The sequence below is a fragment of the Chiloscyllium plagiosum genome, chromosome 37 (genome assembly GCF_004010195.1).
Source record: "Chiloscyllium plagiosum isolate BGI_BamShark_2017 chromosome 37, ASM401019v2, whole genome shotgun sequence".
NCBI classification, from domain to species: Eukaryota; Metazoa; Chordata; class Chondrichthyes; order Orectolobiformes; family Hemiscylliidae; genus Chiloscyllium; species Chiloscyllium plagiosum.
This window is the reverse complement of record NC_057746.1, coordinates 27,802,660-27,821,201: the sequence shown is the minus strand read 5'-3', so window position 1 is coordinate 27,821,201 and position 18,542 is coordinate 27,802,660. Positions and strand designations below refer to the sequence as shown.

General features: G+C 42.0%; 1 protein-coding gene across 1 annotated transcript; it reads left to right on the top strand.

Moving 5' to 3' along the window:
* The first annotated feature begins 25 nt into the window (after positions 1–25).
* Positions 26–18,286, top strand: LOC122541539 (zinc-binding protein A33-like). The gene is made up of 4 exons (XM_043678367.1): positions 26–133; positions 1,418–1,475; positions 3,277–3,363; positions 16,055–18,286. The coding sequence occupies exons 1-4, from the start codon at positions 26–28 to the stop codon at positions 16,603–16,605; spliced, it is 804 nt and encodes a 267-aa protein (XP_043534302.1). The 3' UTR covers positions 16,606–18,286.
* Positions 18,287–18,542: the final 256 nt, after the last annotated feature.

Sequence of the window (18,542 nt, the reverse complement as noted above, 5' to 3'; positions counted from 1 at the left end):
AGAAGAGGAGAGGATTGTGAAATCAATGGAGAAAAACCTTCGAGACATTCGGGAGAATTTAAATTCTATTGAGGAGAAACTCTCAAAGTTACAGCAACAGTTGGAGCAAAAAGACAAACTGATATTTCTGAAGGTGAGGAAATATATTGGTGGTCAGTTCAGTCAATTTGCACACAAATTTTAAATCATTGGCGATAACTCTTAACATCGCACCAACTGACAAGACCTATGATCTGAATTCATCTGAAATTGTGGTATATTGGACCGTTTTGCTCTTGTCACTGAACTCATTGCTTGCACACTGCAGAATTTTGGAAATGCTGGCCAGCTCCAGAGCATGAATTCTAATATTAATATTTGCCAAGTACCTTTCTCTGTGTTCCTCAAGTTTAATTATCTAGTGGAACTCCCATTGTAATTCAGTTCCAGTCCCATGTGGAGAGTGTGTGAGTCTGGTACAGTGGGAGTGTGAGAGTCACTGTGTCTGTGAGCAGGACTGATGGTCAGTTCCAGTTTATTTTACCCTCTGCTCAATCTTCCTTCCAAAATGGATCACTTTCCACTTCCATGTTGTGTCTGCTCATTTCAACAGCCTGTCTGTCTCCTCCTGAAATCTATTACTGTCATCCTTACCGTTTGTGGTTCATTTCTTTCAGAAGGCAGCTTGTCAGAAGAGAATGTTGGACACTCATTTTATTTGATTTCATTTTTGATTTATTATTGTCACATGTACCGAGATAAAGTGAAATGCTTGTGTACAATACAGGCAGATCACACCATACAAAGTGCATCAAGGTAATACACCACAGTGCAAGAAAGATTATTACAGTTACAGAGAAGGTGCAGAGAGAGAGAGAGATCAACATTAATATTTGAGAATTCTGTTGAAAAGTCTGATAATAGCTGGGAAAAAGCTATTCTTGAATCTGTTCGTAGATCTGTTCAAATTTTTACATCTTGTGCCTGACGGAAGAGGGTGGAAGTGAGTATATTTGGGTGAGAGGAGTCTTTGAATATGTTGGTTGCTTTCCCAAGATAGCACAGTTTGCAAAATAACTCAATGACTTGTAATTTGTGCATAGTGGAGAAGGTTACCTAAGATTACAAAGAGATCTTGATCAATTGGGTCAATGGGCTGAGGAGTACCAGATGGAGTTTAATTTGTACAAAGGTGGGGCATTGCATTTTGGTAATACAACTAGGGGCAGACTTCTACAGTTAATGACCAAAAGAGAAAATGCTGGAAAATCTCAGCAGGTCTGGCAGCATCTGCAAGGAGAGAAAAGAGCTGACGTTTCAAATCTAACTGACCCTTTGTCAAAGCAAATTTCTACAATTAATGGTAGGGCCCTAAGTAGTGCTATCAAACAGAGATCTAGGGGTTCAGGTACATAATTCTTTGTAATTTGTGTCACAGGTAAACAGTGTAGCTAAGAAGGGGCTTAACATGCTTGGTTTAGTGACTCAGACTTGGAGTAAAGAAACTGAAAGAATTGCAAATGCTATAAATCAGAAACAAAACAGAAGTTGTTGGAAAAGCTCAGCAGGTCTGGCAGCATCTGTGAAGAGAAATCAGAGTTAACGTTTGGTTCCAGACACCCTTCCTCAGAACTGATGGTAGCTAGGAAAATGTTGGTTTATTTGCAGAAGATAGGCTTGAGGGAGGGGGTAAAGAGCAAATGATAGGTGGGGATAGTGCCCAAAGAGAGAGAGGAAGAATTGGATAGACAAAGGAGTGGACAACAATCTGGCTAGGAGAGTGAATAGCTGTGAATGGAGACAGTTAGTGGTATAGGAGTTGGGACATCAAGTTGAAGTTATACAGGAGTCCTCTTAGTGAGGCTTCTTCTGGAGTACAGTGTCCATTTCTGAATGTCCTGTTATTGGAAGGATATTATTAAATGAGAGAGGGATCAGAAAAGATTTACCAGGTGTTGCTGGGAGTGGGGGGCTTGAGTTATAAAAACAGGTTGGATAGGCTGGGACTTCTTTCACTGAAGCATAGGAAGGGTGACCTTATAAAGGTTTATAAGATCATGAGGGGCATAGATAAGGTGAATAATAATGGTCTTTTCCCTAGGGAAGGGGATTTCAAACTAGTGGGCATATTTTTAAGGTGACAGGAGAAAGATTTAAAATGGATATGAGGCCAACATTTTATGCAGAGTGTGGTTCATTAGTGGAATGAACTTGCTGGGCAAGAGTGGATACGAGTATAGTTACAATGCTTAAAAGACATTCCGATAGATAGGTTAGTAGGAAAAGTTTGGAGGGATATGGGCCAAAAACAGGCAGGTTGGCCTGGTTTAGTTTAGGAACACAATGAGCATGGACTGCAGGTTCTGTTTCTGTGCTGTATGACACAATGACTCTATTACTTTAAAAAACGCACAACACCATGTTATAGTCCAACAGGTTTAATTGGAAGCACACCAGCTTTCGGAGCGACGCTCCTTCATCAGGACACAATCACCTGATGAAGGAGCGTCGCTCCAAAAGCTAGTGTGCTTCCAATTAAACCTGTTGGACTATAACCTGGTGTTGTGTGATTTTTAACTTTGTACACCCCAGTCCAACACCGGCATCTCCGAATCTACTGCTTTAAAGTGTGTAAAGTGACAATAATTCAGTTTTGGTTCAAACTCAAGCATTTTTTCATAATTTATTGCAGTGTTGAAACAGTAACAGTTTCTTTTAGTAATGATCAAAATGGAAACAGGTTTAGGTAGGGAATTCCAGAGCTGAAGGCCTCTTCAGCTGAAGGTCCAATCTCCAGTGGGGGAGATGTTCATGAGACCCGAAGTAGAACAGCAGAATTCTCAAAGTCAAAAACAGAAATTGCTGGAGAATCTCAGCAGGTCTGGGAGCATCTATGGACAGGAAGCAAAGTTAACATTTTGGGTTCAGCAAGCCTTCTTCAGAACTGTTGGAGGGTTGTGGAACTCACAGATTGACCAGTTGGATATGAGGTTATTAGATATTTTCGGTTCCACAAGCTCAAGTGAGTGATGTATTAGAATGTAATCTACTGTCAGGTTAAAACCTCTTTTTCTTAACCTGCATGCTCCTAAATCCATGTCCTTTCATTATTAAAGTTACCCTTACTCTGTTATAAAACCAAGATTAATGTTTCATTTTGAACCACATTTGCTGAAACACAAAAAGTACTTAAAGCTTGATCATTTAAATCACTTTTGAATACTCTGACAAAGTGGAGTTTGTTTAATAATAATTTTAATAATTGCAGGATTAGTGATCCATCTGAATAACTGTCAGTAGCAGAGTTTGGCCTGGCTATAGGAAATTTCAAAGGTCCTTTACAGTATACAGCGTGGAGAGAAATCCTAAATGCCATTTACCCAGGTAAAACTCACATTAATTTTCCTGATGATAAATCAAGTTGTGTGGGGACTAAATGAACTCCAAGGCCCCAGTTTATTGTAGCTAATCTCAGATTAGATTATATTACAGCGTGGAAACAGGCCCTTCGGCCCAACAAGTCCACACCGACGCGAAACCCACCCATACTCCTACATTTACCCCTTAGCTAACACTACAGGCAATTTAGCATGGCCAATTCACCTGACCCTGCACATCTTTGGACTGTGGGAGGAAACCGGAGCAAACCCACGCAGACACAGGGAGAACGTGCAGACTCCACACAGTCAGTCGCCTGAGGCAGGAATTGAACCCGGGTCTCTAGCGCTGTGAGGCAGCAGTGCTAACCATTGTGCCACCGTGCCACTCAGGAGGACTTTCTTTTTGTATTATCCAGTGCATATATCTCAGTAACTGGCTGAAGCAATCAGCACTTGCTGTCAAATCAGTGAAGACATTTGTCTAACAATAGGGATAGAGGTGAGAGGGGAAAGATTTAAAACGAACCTAAGGGGAAACTTTTTTAGGCAGAGACTGGTGCGTATATGGAATGAGCTCCCAAAGAAATGGTGGAGGTTGATACAATTGCAACATTTAAAAGGCATCTGGATGGATATATGAATAAGAAGGGTTTTGAGGGATAGAGGCCAAATGGGACTAGATTACTTTAGGTCACCTGGTAGGCGTGGATGAGTTGGACCAAAGGATCTGTTTCCATACTGTACATCTCTATGACTCTATGACTAGAGAAACAAAATTTCTACTTCAGAGATGATTAGCTTCATCTGGAGTAATATTTGGATGACATAATCCTAATAGTTATCTGGAAGATAAAAAGGTATCAGACCCAATGTTAACGGATGTCTAATATATTGCGAATTAGGCAACTTATTTCATAGAAAAGGCAATCTGTGTCAATACTGGATAAACAAGGGATTGTGGTGATCACATTAAAGTGTATACATCTCCAAATAGTAGGGAAATAAGCATCCATAGGTTGAACGTGGTCATAGATTATACATTGAACGTCACTGAACTTTGATATTCATGAACTTTCAGAATAGATGGTCAGAATACAGTTTGGGTATAATGAGGCTGATATTTTTAGTGACCCTATTGATCAAACCCTGCTGAGCACTCCCTACCTTTGACAACACTGTCAATTCAGACACTAAACAAAATTAAAGAACTCAATGTTGAGGAACTCAAAGGTTGGGAAAATGGAAAGAAGATAGGAAGCAGTCGAATGAATATTAAAAAGTTATTGATCCTTAAATGTTTCCGGAAGGCAAGAGAGGTGGTATGAAATGTCTCGACTCCAGAAAATCATCTTGTATCTGCTTCTGCTGCAGTTAATCAAAGCCAGTGTCAAGGAGTATCTTGACAAGATGGACTCAGCAGCCTACACCATGAAAGCATCCAAGATCACCTCTTCATCCAGACTCTGCTCCATGGAACAGGATGAGATGTGGTCACATTTCTTCCAAAAGATTCAGGGACAGAGAGAGAGAGACATACCTCTGATTAGCAGTCTGAAGGTATAAGACAGATCAGGAACATAATTGGATACTGACATTAAGAATCCTTTTATGTTGGATTGAATGATATGAAGCCCGAAGACAGCACAGCTTCCTCATCATACTGGCCTTCTGTCACTGAGGTTTTGGATAAGAGTGTATGGGAAATTCAGAGTAAATCATTAACACTGGATAATCTGACAAAATCTGCCAGACCCCTTCAAGAAAGTAGCCCAGACCCTAAATTTGCGTGTTGTTGTAAGCACGTGCAATGCAGAAGTCCCAGGAGTGATGCAGCTAGTCAAGCACTTAGTTTTAAGCTTAACAGAATTTATTTAAAAGATTACCACATGAATTTCTTTTGGTTTGAAGTGACCTGTACAAGAAGGATGGATTGCACCTAAATTGGAAAGGGACTAATATACTGGCACGGAGATTTGCTAGAGCTGCTCAGGAGGATTTAAACTAGTAAGGGGGAGGTGGGACCTCGGGAGATAGTGAGGAAGAGATCAATCTGAGACCGGTACAATTGAGAACAGACACGAGTCAAACAGTCAGGACAGGCAGGGACAAGGCAGGACTAATAAATTAAACTGCATTTATTTCAATGCAATGGGGCCTAACAGGGAAGACAGATGAACTCAAGGCATGGCTAGTAACATGGGACTGGGATATCATAGCAAGTACAGAAACATGGCTCAGGGATGGACAGGACTGGCAGCTTAATGTTCCAGGATAAAAATGCTACAGGACGGACAGAAAGGAAGGCAAGAGAGAAGGGGGAGTGGCATTTTTGATAAGGGATAGCAATACAGTTGTGCTTAGGGAGGATATTCCCGGAAATACATCTAGGGAAGTTATTTGGGTGGAACTGAGAAATAAGAAAGGGAAGATCACCTTATTGGTTTATTATTATAGACCCCCAAATAGTCAGAGGGAAATTGAGAAATAAATTTGTAAGGAGATCCCAGCTATCTGTAAGAATAATAAGGTGGTTGTGGTAGGAGATTTTAACTTTCCAAACATCGACTAGGACTGCCATAGTGTTAAGGGTTTAGATCGAGAGGAATTTGTTAAATGCATACAAGTCAATTTTCTGATTCAGTATGTGGATGTACCTACTAGAGAAGGTGCAAAACTTGACTTACTCTTGAGAAATAAGGCATGGCTGAGGTGACTGAGGTGTCAGTGGGGGAGTACTTTGGGGCCAGCGACCATAATTCTATTAGATTTTTAAAAATGATAGAAAAGGATAGACCAGATCTAAAAATTGAAGTTCGACATTGGAGAAAGGCCAGTGTTGACGGTATTAGGCAAGAACTTTCAAAAGCTGATAGGGGACAGATATTCGCAGCGAAAGGGACGGCTGGAAAATGGGAAGACTTTAGAAATGAGATAACGAGAATCCAGAGCAAGTATGTTCCTGTTAGGGAGGAAAGAAAGTCTGGTCGGTATAGGGAATGCTGGATGGCCAAAGAAATTGAGGGTTTGGTTAAGACAAAGAAGGAAACATATGTCAGGTATAGACAGGATAGATCAAGTGAATCCTTAGAAGAATATAAAGACAGTAGTAGTATACTTACGAGGGAAATCAGGAAGGCAAAAAGGGGACATGAGATAGCTTTGGTAAATAGAATTAAGGAGAATGCAAAGAGTTTTTACAAATACGTTAAGGACCAAAGGGTAACTAGGGAGAGAATAGAGCCCCTCAAAAATCAACAAGGTGGCCTTTGCGTGGAGTCGCAGAAAATGAGGGAGATACTAAACGAATATTTTGTATCAGTAATTACTGTGGAAAAGGACCTGGAAGATATAGAATGTAGGGAAATAGATGGTGACATCTTGAAAAATATCCATAATACAGAGGAGGAGGTGCTGGATGCTTTGACACACATAAAAGTGGATAAGTCCCCAGAACCTGATCAGGTGCACCCTAGAGCTCTGTTGGAAGCTAGGGAGGTGATTGCTGGGCCTTTTGCTGAGATATTTATATCATTGATCATCACAGGTGAGGTGACGGAAGACTGGAGGTTGGCTAACATGGTGCCACTGTTTTAGATGGGTGGTAAGGACAAGCCAGGGAACTATAGATGAACGAGCCTGATGTCGGTGGTGGGCAAGTTGTTGGAGGGAAACCTGAGGGACAAGATGTACATGTACCTGGAAAGGCAAGGACTGATTAGGGACAGTCAACATGGCTGTGTGCATGGGAAATCATGCTTCATAAACTTGATTGAGTGTTTTGAAGAAGTATCAAAGAGGATTGATGAGGGCAGAGTGGTAGATGTGATCTATGTGAACTTCAGTAAGGCGTTCAGCAAGGTTCCCCATGGGAGACTGGGTAACAAGGTTAGATCTCACAGAATACATGAGAACTAGCCATTTGGATATAGAACTAGCTCAAAGGTAGAAGACAGTGGGTGGTGGTGGAGGGTTGTTTTTTAGACTGCAGGCCTGTGACCTGTGGAGTGCCACAAGGATTGGTGCTGTGTCTTCTACTTTTTGTCATTTACATAAATGATTTGGATGCAAGCATAAGAGACATAGTCGGTTTGTAGATGCCACCAAAATTGGAGGTGTAGTGGAGATCGAAGAAGGTTATGTCAGATTACAATAGGATCTTGACCAGATGGGCCAATGGGCTGAGAAGTGGCAGATGGAGTTTAATTCAGATAAATGCGAGATGCTGCATTTTGGGAAAGCAAATCTTAACAGGACTTATAGACTTAATGGTAAGGTCCGAGGGAGTGCTGCTGAACAAAGAGACATGGAATGCAGGTTCATAGCTCCTTGAAAGTGGAATCGCAGGTAGATAGGATAGTGAAAAATGCATTTGGTATGCTTTCCTTTATTGAGTACAGAAGCTGGGAGGTCATGCTGCAACTGTACACTACATTGGTTAGGCCACTGTTGGAATATTGCGTGCAATTCTGGTCACCTTCCTATCAGAAAGATGTTGTGAAACTTGAAAGGGTTCAAAAAAGATTTACAAGGATGTTGCCAGGGTTGGAGGATTTGAGCTGTACGGAGAGTTTGAATTGGGTTGGGCTGTTTTCCCTGGAGGCTGCGGGGTGACCTTATAGAGGTTTACAAAATTATGAATGGACAAAGACTTTTCCCAGGGGTGGGGGAGTCCAGAATTAGAAGGCCTAGGTTTCGGTGAGAGGGGAAAGATATAAAATATTCCTAAGGGGCAACGTTTTCACCCAGAGTGTGGTACTTGTATGGAGTGAGTTGCTAAAGGAAGTGGTGGATGCTGGCACAATTGCAACATTTAAAAGGCATTTGGATGGGTATATGAATAGGAAGGGTTTGGAGGGATATGGGCCGGGTGCTGGCAGGTGGGACTAGATTGGGTTGGGATATCTAGTCAGCATGGAACAAAGGGTCTGTTTCCATGCTGTACATCTCTATGACTCTGTGAAACACAAATAATAGAGAACAGAATACAGAATACTTAACCTCTCTGAAAACCCAATGGACTATCCTAACATAGTGATGCTGTTCCAAATATTTGCAACAATCCGCATTAACACCCCTTGGTACAAAACGTAAAATCAAAGACAGGGTCTTACAAGAAAGAAGCCAGAGAGAAAGAGCAGTCAGCCTGGACCTCCTTCTTTGGAGTCCAGCAGCTTTTTCAACTCTACTGTGCTAAAACCAAACCAAACCAGAGAAACACTGAGCTGGAAGAACTGGCCACTCCCCTTTTGTTGTATAAATGTTTTGTTTTTTTAAAAATGAAAAGCCTTTTGCCTGAGGCAGTCTCTGATGGCAAAAATCACATTGGCCCAAAAGTTCTACAACATAGAATTCTACAACATGTTTGTGTCTTTTGCAAATTCTCTGGAAAGAAAACAAGGACAACAAAAACTTGTTGAAGGAACAGCATCGGCACAATCTTAAAGAAACATAAAATTCCTGAAAGTGACAGCTCTCCAACCCAGTTGTATTCAAATTTGTGGCACTTGATCAGCTTGGACCTTCTGGAACTGTCTGGCAGTTTGCATCTTGCTGGCAACATTCACAATCTATGAGGAAAGGCATCATCATCCTCATTTACAAGTAGAAGTGGGAGAGGGTGGAAATTGGAATTAGTTGCATCATTTCAGTGTTTAATGTGGAGTAAAGCATTTAGTCCAAATTCATCAGCAATTGAGTCAGATTTGGAAATAGGTCTGATCATGTGAAATCACTGCACTGTAACTAGCAGGAAAGTTTTTGATAGCCATGTGCTGTTCAGGGTTCCACTCACCTCTGTGTTTGACAGAAGGTTGGAGACCTGCATCATTGGGCAGCACTATCAGAGGGATGTTCATGAAATATTGAACACCATCATGATGAATATATTCGCCGAAATCAGGTTAGGAGGAGGGAATCAAAATTAAGCCACATGCCTGACCCAAACCTCTGTGCCATATTTTCAATCACACTATTCCCTGTTTGTTCATGTGTTTGCTGAAATGCCTCTTAAACTTTCTAATGTACCCACTTCGACCAATTCTTCTTGTAGCATGCTCCAGGCAACTAACATCTACGCATAGACTTATATGATGTGGGTTCAGAATTAGGCCTTTCCTCCCTTTGACTCTGCTCTGCCATTTGAACATGGCTGATAGGTTTCTTAATCTCATTCTGCCTTTTCCCCCTCACATTTGATCAATTTACTAATCAAAAGCCTATTTTTCTCTGTCAGTCAGTGACTTGACCTCCACAGCCTTCTGTGGCAATGAGTTCCACAGTATCACCATTCTCTGGGTGAAGAAATTCCTGCTCACCTCAGTTCTAAAAGTTATCCCTTCATTCTGAGGCTATGCCATTGGGTCTCCTACTAATGGAAACAGCTTCACCACATCCACTCCATCAAGGCCCTTCACTAAATTTTATATTTCAATGAGATTCCACACTTCCTGGGAAAGACTCCAACAAACAACAGAATCCATGCCCTTTCATAGTTTTATATACTTCTGTCAGCTTGCCCTTCAGCTTCTGGTTATCTAGCAAAAACAATCCAAGTTTATGCAACTTTTCCTAATAGCTAATGCACTCCAATCTAGGCAACATCCTGATAAATCACTTTTGTACTCTCTCCAGATCCTCCATATCCTTCCTATAATGTGGCCAGCAGAACTGTGCACAATACTCTAAATATGGCCTAACTACAGTCTTGTAGAGCTGCAACATAACTTGCCAACTTTTTTGCTTAGTGCCCTGACTGATTAAGGCAATTATGCTGTATGCCATATTTACCACCTCATCTGCTTGAGTTGCAATTTTCAGAGAACTATGATCTTGGACCCCACAATCCCTCTGTATATCAATACTCCAAAGCGTCCCATCATTTACTGTATACTTTCCTATTGTATTTAACCTCCCAAAATTCATTACCTCACACTTGTCTGGATTTAACTCCATTTCCCATTTCTCCACCGAACTTTCCAACTGATTTATATCCTGCTCTATCCTTTGATTACCATCACTGTACATAACTCCACTAATTTTCATGTCATCTGCAAACTGACCAATCAGACCACCACATTTTCACAAACAACAGAGGTCCCTGCACTGAACCATTGACCATAGATCTTCAATTAGAGAAACACCCTTCCAAACTACCCTCTGCCTTCTATAAGCAAGTCAATTCTGTATCCAGCTTGTGAACTCACTATGGATCCCACATGATTTCATCTTCTTGACGAGCCTACCACGAGTAACCTTGTCAAGTGCTTTAGAAAGGTCCATACAAGCAAATCGACTGTCCTACCCTCACAACCACTTCCTCAAAAGCTTCAATTAACTTTGTGAGACAAGACCTTCTCCGCATAAATCCATGCTGACTATGCCTAAAAAGCCCATTCTTTACCAATTGTAAGTAAATCCTATCTCTAAGAATCTTCTGCAATAATTTATGTACCACTAATATCAAGCTCACTGGCCTACAATTTTCCTGGATTATCCTTGATGCCCTTCTTCAATAAAGGAACAATATTGGCTATTCCTCAGTCTTCTGGCTCCTCACCTGTGGCTAAAGAGAATGCAAAGGTCTCCAAGAAGACCCTAGCACTCATCTCCCTTGCCTCCTTCATTTCACAAGATAGATCCCATCAGGAAATTTTGTCTACTTCAGTTATTTTCAAGACACCTGACAGCGCCTCCTTCTTAATATTGGCATATCTAGAATATCAACATAACCGTCCTTATTTTTACTGTGATCCATGTCCTTCTCGTTGATGATACCAATGTGAAGTACTCATTAAGGACCTCACCTTTATCTTCTGGCTGCTTGCGTAAACATCCTCCTTTTTTCTTGACTGGTCTGATCCTTTCCTTACCTACCCTCTTGTTCTTAGTGTATATTTACATGCCTTGGGATTCTCCTTAATCTTACTTGCCAAGGACATTTCATGGCTCCTTCTAGCCATCCTAATTTCTTGATTAAGTTATTTTCTGCTTCTTTTATATTCCTCAAGGATCTTGTTTGATGTCCAGTTTCTTAAACCTTACATATGCTTCCTTTCACTTTTGACTAAACTTTCAAATCTCTTATCATTCAAGATTCCCAAATCTTTTCATCGTTACCTTTCATCCTCACAGGAACTTGCTGGTCTGAATCTTATTAACTGGCCATTGAAAGACTCCCATATGTTAAGACATGGATTTATCCTCAGAAGGCAGCCCCAATTTAGTTTATCCAGTTCCTGCCTAATACTGTAGTAAATAGCCTTCACCCGCTCCCACTCCAGTTCAGCACTGGAATCACAGGTAGATAGGATAGTGAAGAAGGTGTTTTATATGCTTTCCTTTATTGGTCAGAGTATTGAGTACAGGAGTTGGGAAGTCATGTTGTGGCTAGTGAGGACATTGCTAAACCTACTTTTGAAATATTGTGTGTAATTCTGGTCTCCTTCCTATCAGAAAGATGTTGTGAAACTTGAAAGGGTTCAGAAAAGATTTGTAAGGATGTTGCCAAGATTGGAGGATTTGAGCTATAGGAAGAAGTTGAATAGGCTAGCGCTGTTTTCCCCAGAGTGGCAGAGGCTGAGGGGTGACCTTATAGAAGAATATAAAATCATGAGGGGCATACATAAGATAAATAGACAAAGTCTCTTCCCTGGGGTGGAGGAGTCCAGAACTTGAGGGCGTAGGTTTAGGGTGAGAGGGGAAAGATAAAAAAGAGTTCTAAGGAGCAATGTTTTCATGCAGAGTGTGGTACATGTATGGAATGAGCTGCCAGCAGAAGTGGTGAGGCTAGTATGATTGCAACATTCAAAAGGCATCTGGATGAGTATGTGAACAAGAAGGGTTTGGAGTGATATGGGCCGGGTGCTGGCAGATGGAGCTAGCTTAGGTAGGGATATCTGGTTGGCATGGACAAGGTGAACTGAAGGATCTGTTTCTATGCTATACATCTCGATGACTCTGTGACTCTAAGTTTTACCCATAACTATCTTAAAACCTATAGTGTAACCCCATCATAGTGATTGCACTTACTTATTCAAAAGTTCTCCCCATGTGGCCTTTCTATTGAGCCCTCCAACATGTACTCTCTTCACGTTGCTGTGACATTCTCCTTAATCAGGAATGTGACTCTTCCATACTTTTACAACCCTCTCTATTTCACACAAAATATCAAAACACTGTATTTGCCAGTTCTGTCCTTCTCTCAACCAAGGTTCGGTATTGGCTACCACAATGTACTAACCCCAGCTGTAAACTCATCTGCTTTACCTGTTCTAATCCTTGCATTAAAATGAATCTGACTATCAATCATCTTGTGTTTATTAACGTAGCCTTGCCTGTTCTTCCCATTAGATTTGACATAATGTTGTCTTTCTCCTCTACAACTCCATGTTCTTACCTACTGCTCTGTTCCACACCCCTTTGCCTCAGTAAACTCTCCAGAGTGGCAGCACAAACCTCTCTGCATGGATATTGGTACCATTCCAGTATTAGTATCTTTCTTGACTAAGTCCCAACTGCCCTGGAAGAGAACCCAATGACCCAGATGTCTGAAGCCCTCCTTCCTATATCAGCTGTTTGGCCACACATTCAACACAAGCAATCTCTCTCCAGGCACTTCTCATGCAATCTTGACATCCGGTTCCTGAGAAGTCAACCCTGTGTAACATTTTGAACCCAAACATCACCTCAGCTGGTCCACTTCTGGAATCAATGAAATTTCTACCAACTCTGTTCTGCTCTGACCACCATTTCAACTGACCTTGATCTAGGCTTTGCTCCTCAGGGTTTTATCCAAAGTTTCCTGCTGGTGGTAACCCCCAGGTTCAATCTGCTCCAGTCCTGCCTCTGCTCTGACTGGCTAATGTCCAGTCGCATCAGTAACACAAAAACCAAACAACGTGTATAAGTCTGTTCTGGTGCAGTCTTTTAAACAGTTTTGCAAATAAACTTCAAGACAACTGTTGCACAATTCACCTCATTGTGGTAAATAGAGTCAGAGAGATGTACAGCACAGAAACAGACCCTTTGGTCCAACTCATCCATGCCAACCAGATATCCCAATCCAATCTAGTGCCACCTGCCAGCACCTGGCCCATATCCCTCCAAACCCTTCCCATTCATATACTCATCCAAAGGCTTTTCAAATGTTGCTATTTTAGTAGCCTCCACCACTTCCTCTGGAAGCTCATTCCATACACGTACCAGCCTCTGAGAGTAAAAGTTGCCTCTTAGGTCTCTTTTATATTTTTCCTGTCTCACCCTAAACCTATGCCTTCCAGTTCTGGACTCCCCCACCCCAGGGAAAAGACTTTGTCTATTTACTCTATCCATGCCCCTCATGATTTTATTAACCTCTATAAGGCCACCCCTCAGCCTCTGACCCTCCAGGGAATGGCACACAGGCTAATATATAGCAAACTCACAAATGGCACTATGGTGGTAGCAAGAGGGCACTAAAAGCTGGTCATAACAGCTTGTTACTGGCACTGAGTGGACAGCTGTGCTCATTTATTTTTCTTGTAGATAGGCAGGAGGCTGGAAAATACAGCAAGCCAGGCAGCATCAGGAGGTGTAGTAGACTATGTTTCGGGTGTAACCCATTTATTTTTATGCCAGATGAGAATGAATAATTGCTTCGGTTTATCCATTTGTCTTTAAAAGTTCACCATTGCCATTTCCTTTAAGTAACATTCTGCTACTTACCAAGGCAAGCTCATTCCTCAAACCAGTATAGCTTTCTTTTACTTAATTTCAACATGAATTGAATTTAATAGACCTATTCTGATGTTACTTAATCCTGTTAATGATTCCCAAGTGTCCTATCTTTTCGCATACGTTCTAAATGCCTTCCAGATGACAGATGTTAGGATGAGCCATTTTCTTATTAAATGGTGGAGCAGGCTTAAGGGACCAAATTGTTTACCTCTCTTTGTATTTCCTATGTACGTATGTGTCAAGTTTCAATCCCATTAATTAGACCAGCACTTTTTAACTCATATTATGGTTCTCCATTCCTCATTCCCATGAGACCTTTACTGACCTAGCATTTGCCAAAGGTTTGTCCTTTTACTTTTGTGTAACTATAGTCCTAATGTATTTATTCTGCCATCTCCTTTTTATCCATTAGCAATTCTCCATTTCAGACTCAGAAAGGACTGCATTTGTGTTCCCTAACCTTTTGCTTATGTCATTTAGAATGTCTTCCAATTCACTGTCAGCTTCCATATTTTTCTCTATGCCCCTCTCTCTCCGTCACAATCTCTCCCGACCCCTGTCCCATATATTTCTTTCTCTCTCCTCCTCACACAAGCTTCCTCCACTGTATCCTCCATAATCACTCTTCAATCTTGCTCATTTCCCCACCCAAACAATGCTCCCACACTTCATCAAACTCTACCCCTCACAGTCACTCTCTTCTTAAAATCAGCTCACTCTTCACTCCTGCTCACTGTCCACTCCAGCTGAGCTTCCCCAACATGTTACTCTCCCTCAAACCCTTCACCTCATATGAATACTCACTCAACTCTTACGACCTTTGCAATGACTCTCACCACCACCCCCAGATTCCACAACAATCTCTATGTCCACTCATTCCCCCTCCTGTTCACCATTTACTTAATGCCTCACAATGCTCAGACCTCATCAATCTCCCCTCAGATTTCCTTCGCTCCAAATCATTGTACAAATCCCTCATCTTCATTATTCTGCCTCACCCAAACATTCCGGTCACCCACACCATAAAATCTCCCCTCCCTAACACTGATCCCTTACCTCACTCTTCGCACCTTGTTTCCATTCCTCACCACACTCTCCCTGCAAGACCCTATCCCCAATCCTTCACTTTCCTGTTCCAACCAACACACTGTCCCCAAACTCTTTAAAATCTTTTATTTTGTTACCTTTCTCACTTCATGCTCTCCGTCCCTCCTGCTTCTTTACATTCCCATCCACCCTGGCTCTTCCCAAACCTTTTCATTCACCATCTCAAACAGACAGCACTAGCCCAACACATTAGCCCAACCCTCAATCTCTGTCCAGCTAATCTTCCCATCCTGGTTGCTACTCTCTAAAACTCACTCCCCTCTCACTACTGCCTATTCACCCCTTGCCTTGTGCCCTGATCTCGACTCAACCTAAGTCCCTCTCTCCACTACCCCTCACTGCCCCATTCTCTGATTTGCTCCTGCCCCCATTCCTTTTCCAACTCTGTCTCCTGCAACTCCCTCCTCTGCTCAGCTTTAATCTCAGAAACCTTTCCTTCTCACACACTCCCATCCACTCGCTCACCCTCCCACTCACTCCCACCACCATGGCCCGATCCTATCACTGTGCCATTTTCCTAGACCCCTCACTGCCTCAACTATCCCCTCCTCCACAATCACCTACCTTACTATCCCGTCTAACTATATCCAATCCTATCCTAACAAATCTTACTACTCCCCAACAATCTTCTCCCACACTATCTCTTCTCCCACTATAGACTCCCCCATAAGAGCCTTCCTTTCCCAGAATCCCTTCCCTCACAGTCTCTTCTCGCAAATGCCCTCCACTCCCTTACTGCAACTGCCCCACCATGCCCTCCTGACAATGTTCCCCACCCTTCTCTCAAAATAACTTGCTGTTACTCTAACTTTCTGCCTCTCTCTACTCCCCCTCACCCTCTCCCATCTCTGATTGTGTTATTTTCTCTTCCCCAGTTCCCGCTGCTCTGGCCCTGGATCCAAACACAGCAAATCTCAGACTCATCCTAGCTGAGGACTGTACAAGTTTGAGACTCGGAAACAAACCACAGCTGCTGCCTGACTCCCCGGAGAGATTTGATCCATGTCCGTGTGTCCTGGGATCAGAGGGATTCACAACAGGAAGACATTACTGGGAGGTGGAGGTGTGGGAGAAGATCGAGTGGAGTCTGGGAATGGCCCGAGAGTCTGTGGAGAGGAAAGAGGGAATCGACCTGGATCCAAAGAATGGATTCTGGATTATGGGGCTGTTTCCTGGAATTGGTTATTTTGCCGCCACCTCCCCCTCTGAGACCCTTCCCTTCCTGAGTGTGAAACGCCGGAAGATTGCGGTTTTCCTGGACTATGAGAGTGGACAGGTCTCATTTTACAATGCAGACACCATGTCCCATCTCCACACTTGCACCCACATTTTCACTGAGTGGGTCTTTCCCTTCTTCCATCCGAGACGGAATGATGGCGGGAAAAATTCCACCCCACTGACAATCTCCGGGATTAAAGGGCACTGACAGATTCATCCCATAATTTCACCCCATCCCCCTGCCTTCTGCCAGCTGTAAAATGATGTGGGCTTGTGGCATTCTCAGTCAGATTTGGAGATAGAAGTCTGGTTAATAATCTGCAATTGGGATACTTCACCAAAAGTACAATCAGAGAACCATCAAAACTGAATTAAGCCTAAGAATCATAACACATTTATCCTTTTGCTTGATTTTATCCCTCACTTTGTATTTGTATGCCATACAGTCCAAATTCAGATATTTTCATACAATGAAACAGGAAACTATTCTGATGTTATTTCAACATCGACATAAAGTGAGACAGCTGCGATTTGACAATCTGTCTGTGGTGAGTGTGATATAGGAACTGATCTATTGCATATGCCATCAATGTATAATGGTTAACCACATAAGCAGTTTAGTCATTACACACCAGAGTGTTACCAGAGGCAATGTTATGATTATCTCTCATTTATTGGCCTCCTCACTGTTTATATCAGTGAAATTGTCCTTAAATCATGATGTAATTATTTGTATTCTTAAACTAATAATTAAACACACTAGTTATTAAAATCTTTCGAATTAGAATTATACCATAGAGTCATAGAACATTGAACAGTATAGCACAGGAATGGACCCTTCACCCCACAATCCTATGCCATACATGATGCCAAATTAAACTAATCCCTTTTTCTAGCCATTGGTGCATATCCCTCTATTCCTTGCTTACACATGTGCTTACCTAAAACTCTCTTAAATACCTCTTTTGTATCCGTCAGCACCCATGGCAGTTCATTCCAGGATACAACCACTGTGTGTAAAAAACTTGGCCCTCAAAACTCCTTTGCACATTCCCCCTTCTCACTTTAAATGCAGGTTCTCTAGTAATAGACATTTCAACTCTGGGAAAAAGATTCTGACAGTAAACTCTAACTATGCACCTCAGAACTTTATAGACTTCTGTCAAGCCTCACATCAGCCTCTGCCGCTCCAGAGAAAGCAAACTTTCCTCATAGCTCATACCTTGTAATTCAGGCAGCATCCTGGCAAACCTTTTCTGCATCCTCTCCAAAGCCTCAACATCCGTAATGTGTGGACCAGAAGTGAACGCAATACTCTGAGTATGGCCTAACCACAGTCCTATAAAGCTGCAAAATGACATCCTGATTCTTGTACTCAATTCCCTGAACAATAAAGGCAGGTATGCTACATGCCTTCTCTTCCACCCTACCTATTTGCCTGGCCACTTTCAGAGAGCTATGGACTTAAACCCCAAGATCACTCTGTTCATAAATGTTGTACAGGCACCTGCCATTAACTATAAAGTTTTCCTTAACATTTGATCTCCCAAGGTGTAGCACCTCACACTTACCTGGATTAAACTCCATCTGCCATTTCTCCACACATACCTGCCAATGATCTATATCCGACTGTACCCTTTGACAAGCTACTAAAATATCCATAACTCCACTGAACTTTGTATTGTCTGTAAACTCACTGACCCACCAATCTACATTTTCATCTAAGTCATTTATGTATATCATAAATAGCAGACGTCCCAGTAGGGATCGCAGCAGAACATCACTAGTAATGGACCTCCAGTTGGCAAAACACTCTTCCACTCTTCATAATGTCATAAAGATGTACAGCTTGGAAATGGACTCTTTGGTTCAACTCATCCATGATGACCAGAAATCCTAAATTAATCTAAACCCATATGCCAGGATATGGCCCATATCCCTCTAAAACCCTTCCTATTCACATACCCATCCAGATGTCTTTTGAATATTGTAATTGTACCACCACTTCATCTGGCATTTTGTTCCATACATGCACCACCCTCTGAGTGAAAATATTGCCTCTTAGGACCCTTTAAATCTTTCCCCTCTCACACTAAATCTATGGCCTCTAGTTTTAGACTCACCACCACGAGGAAAATATCTTGT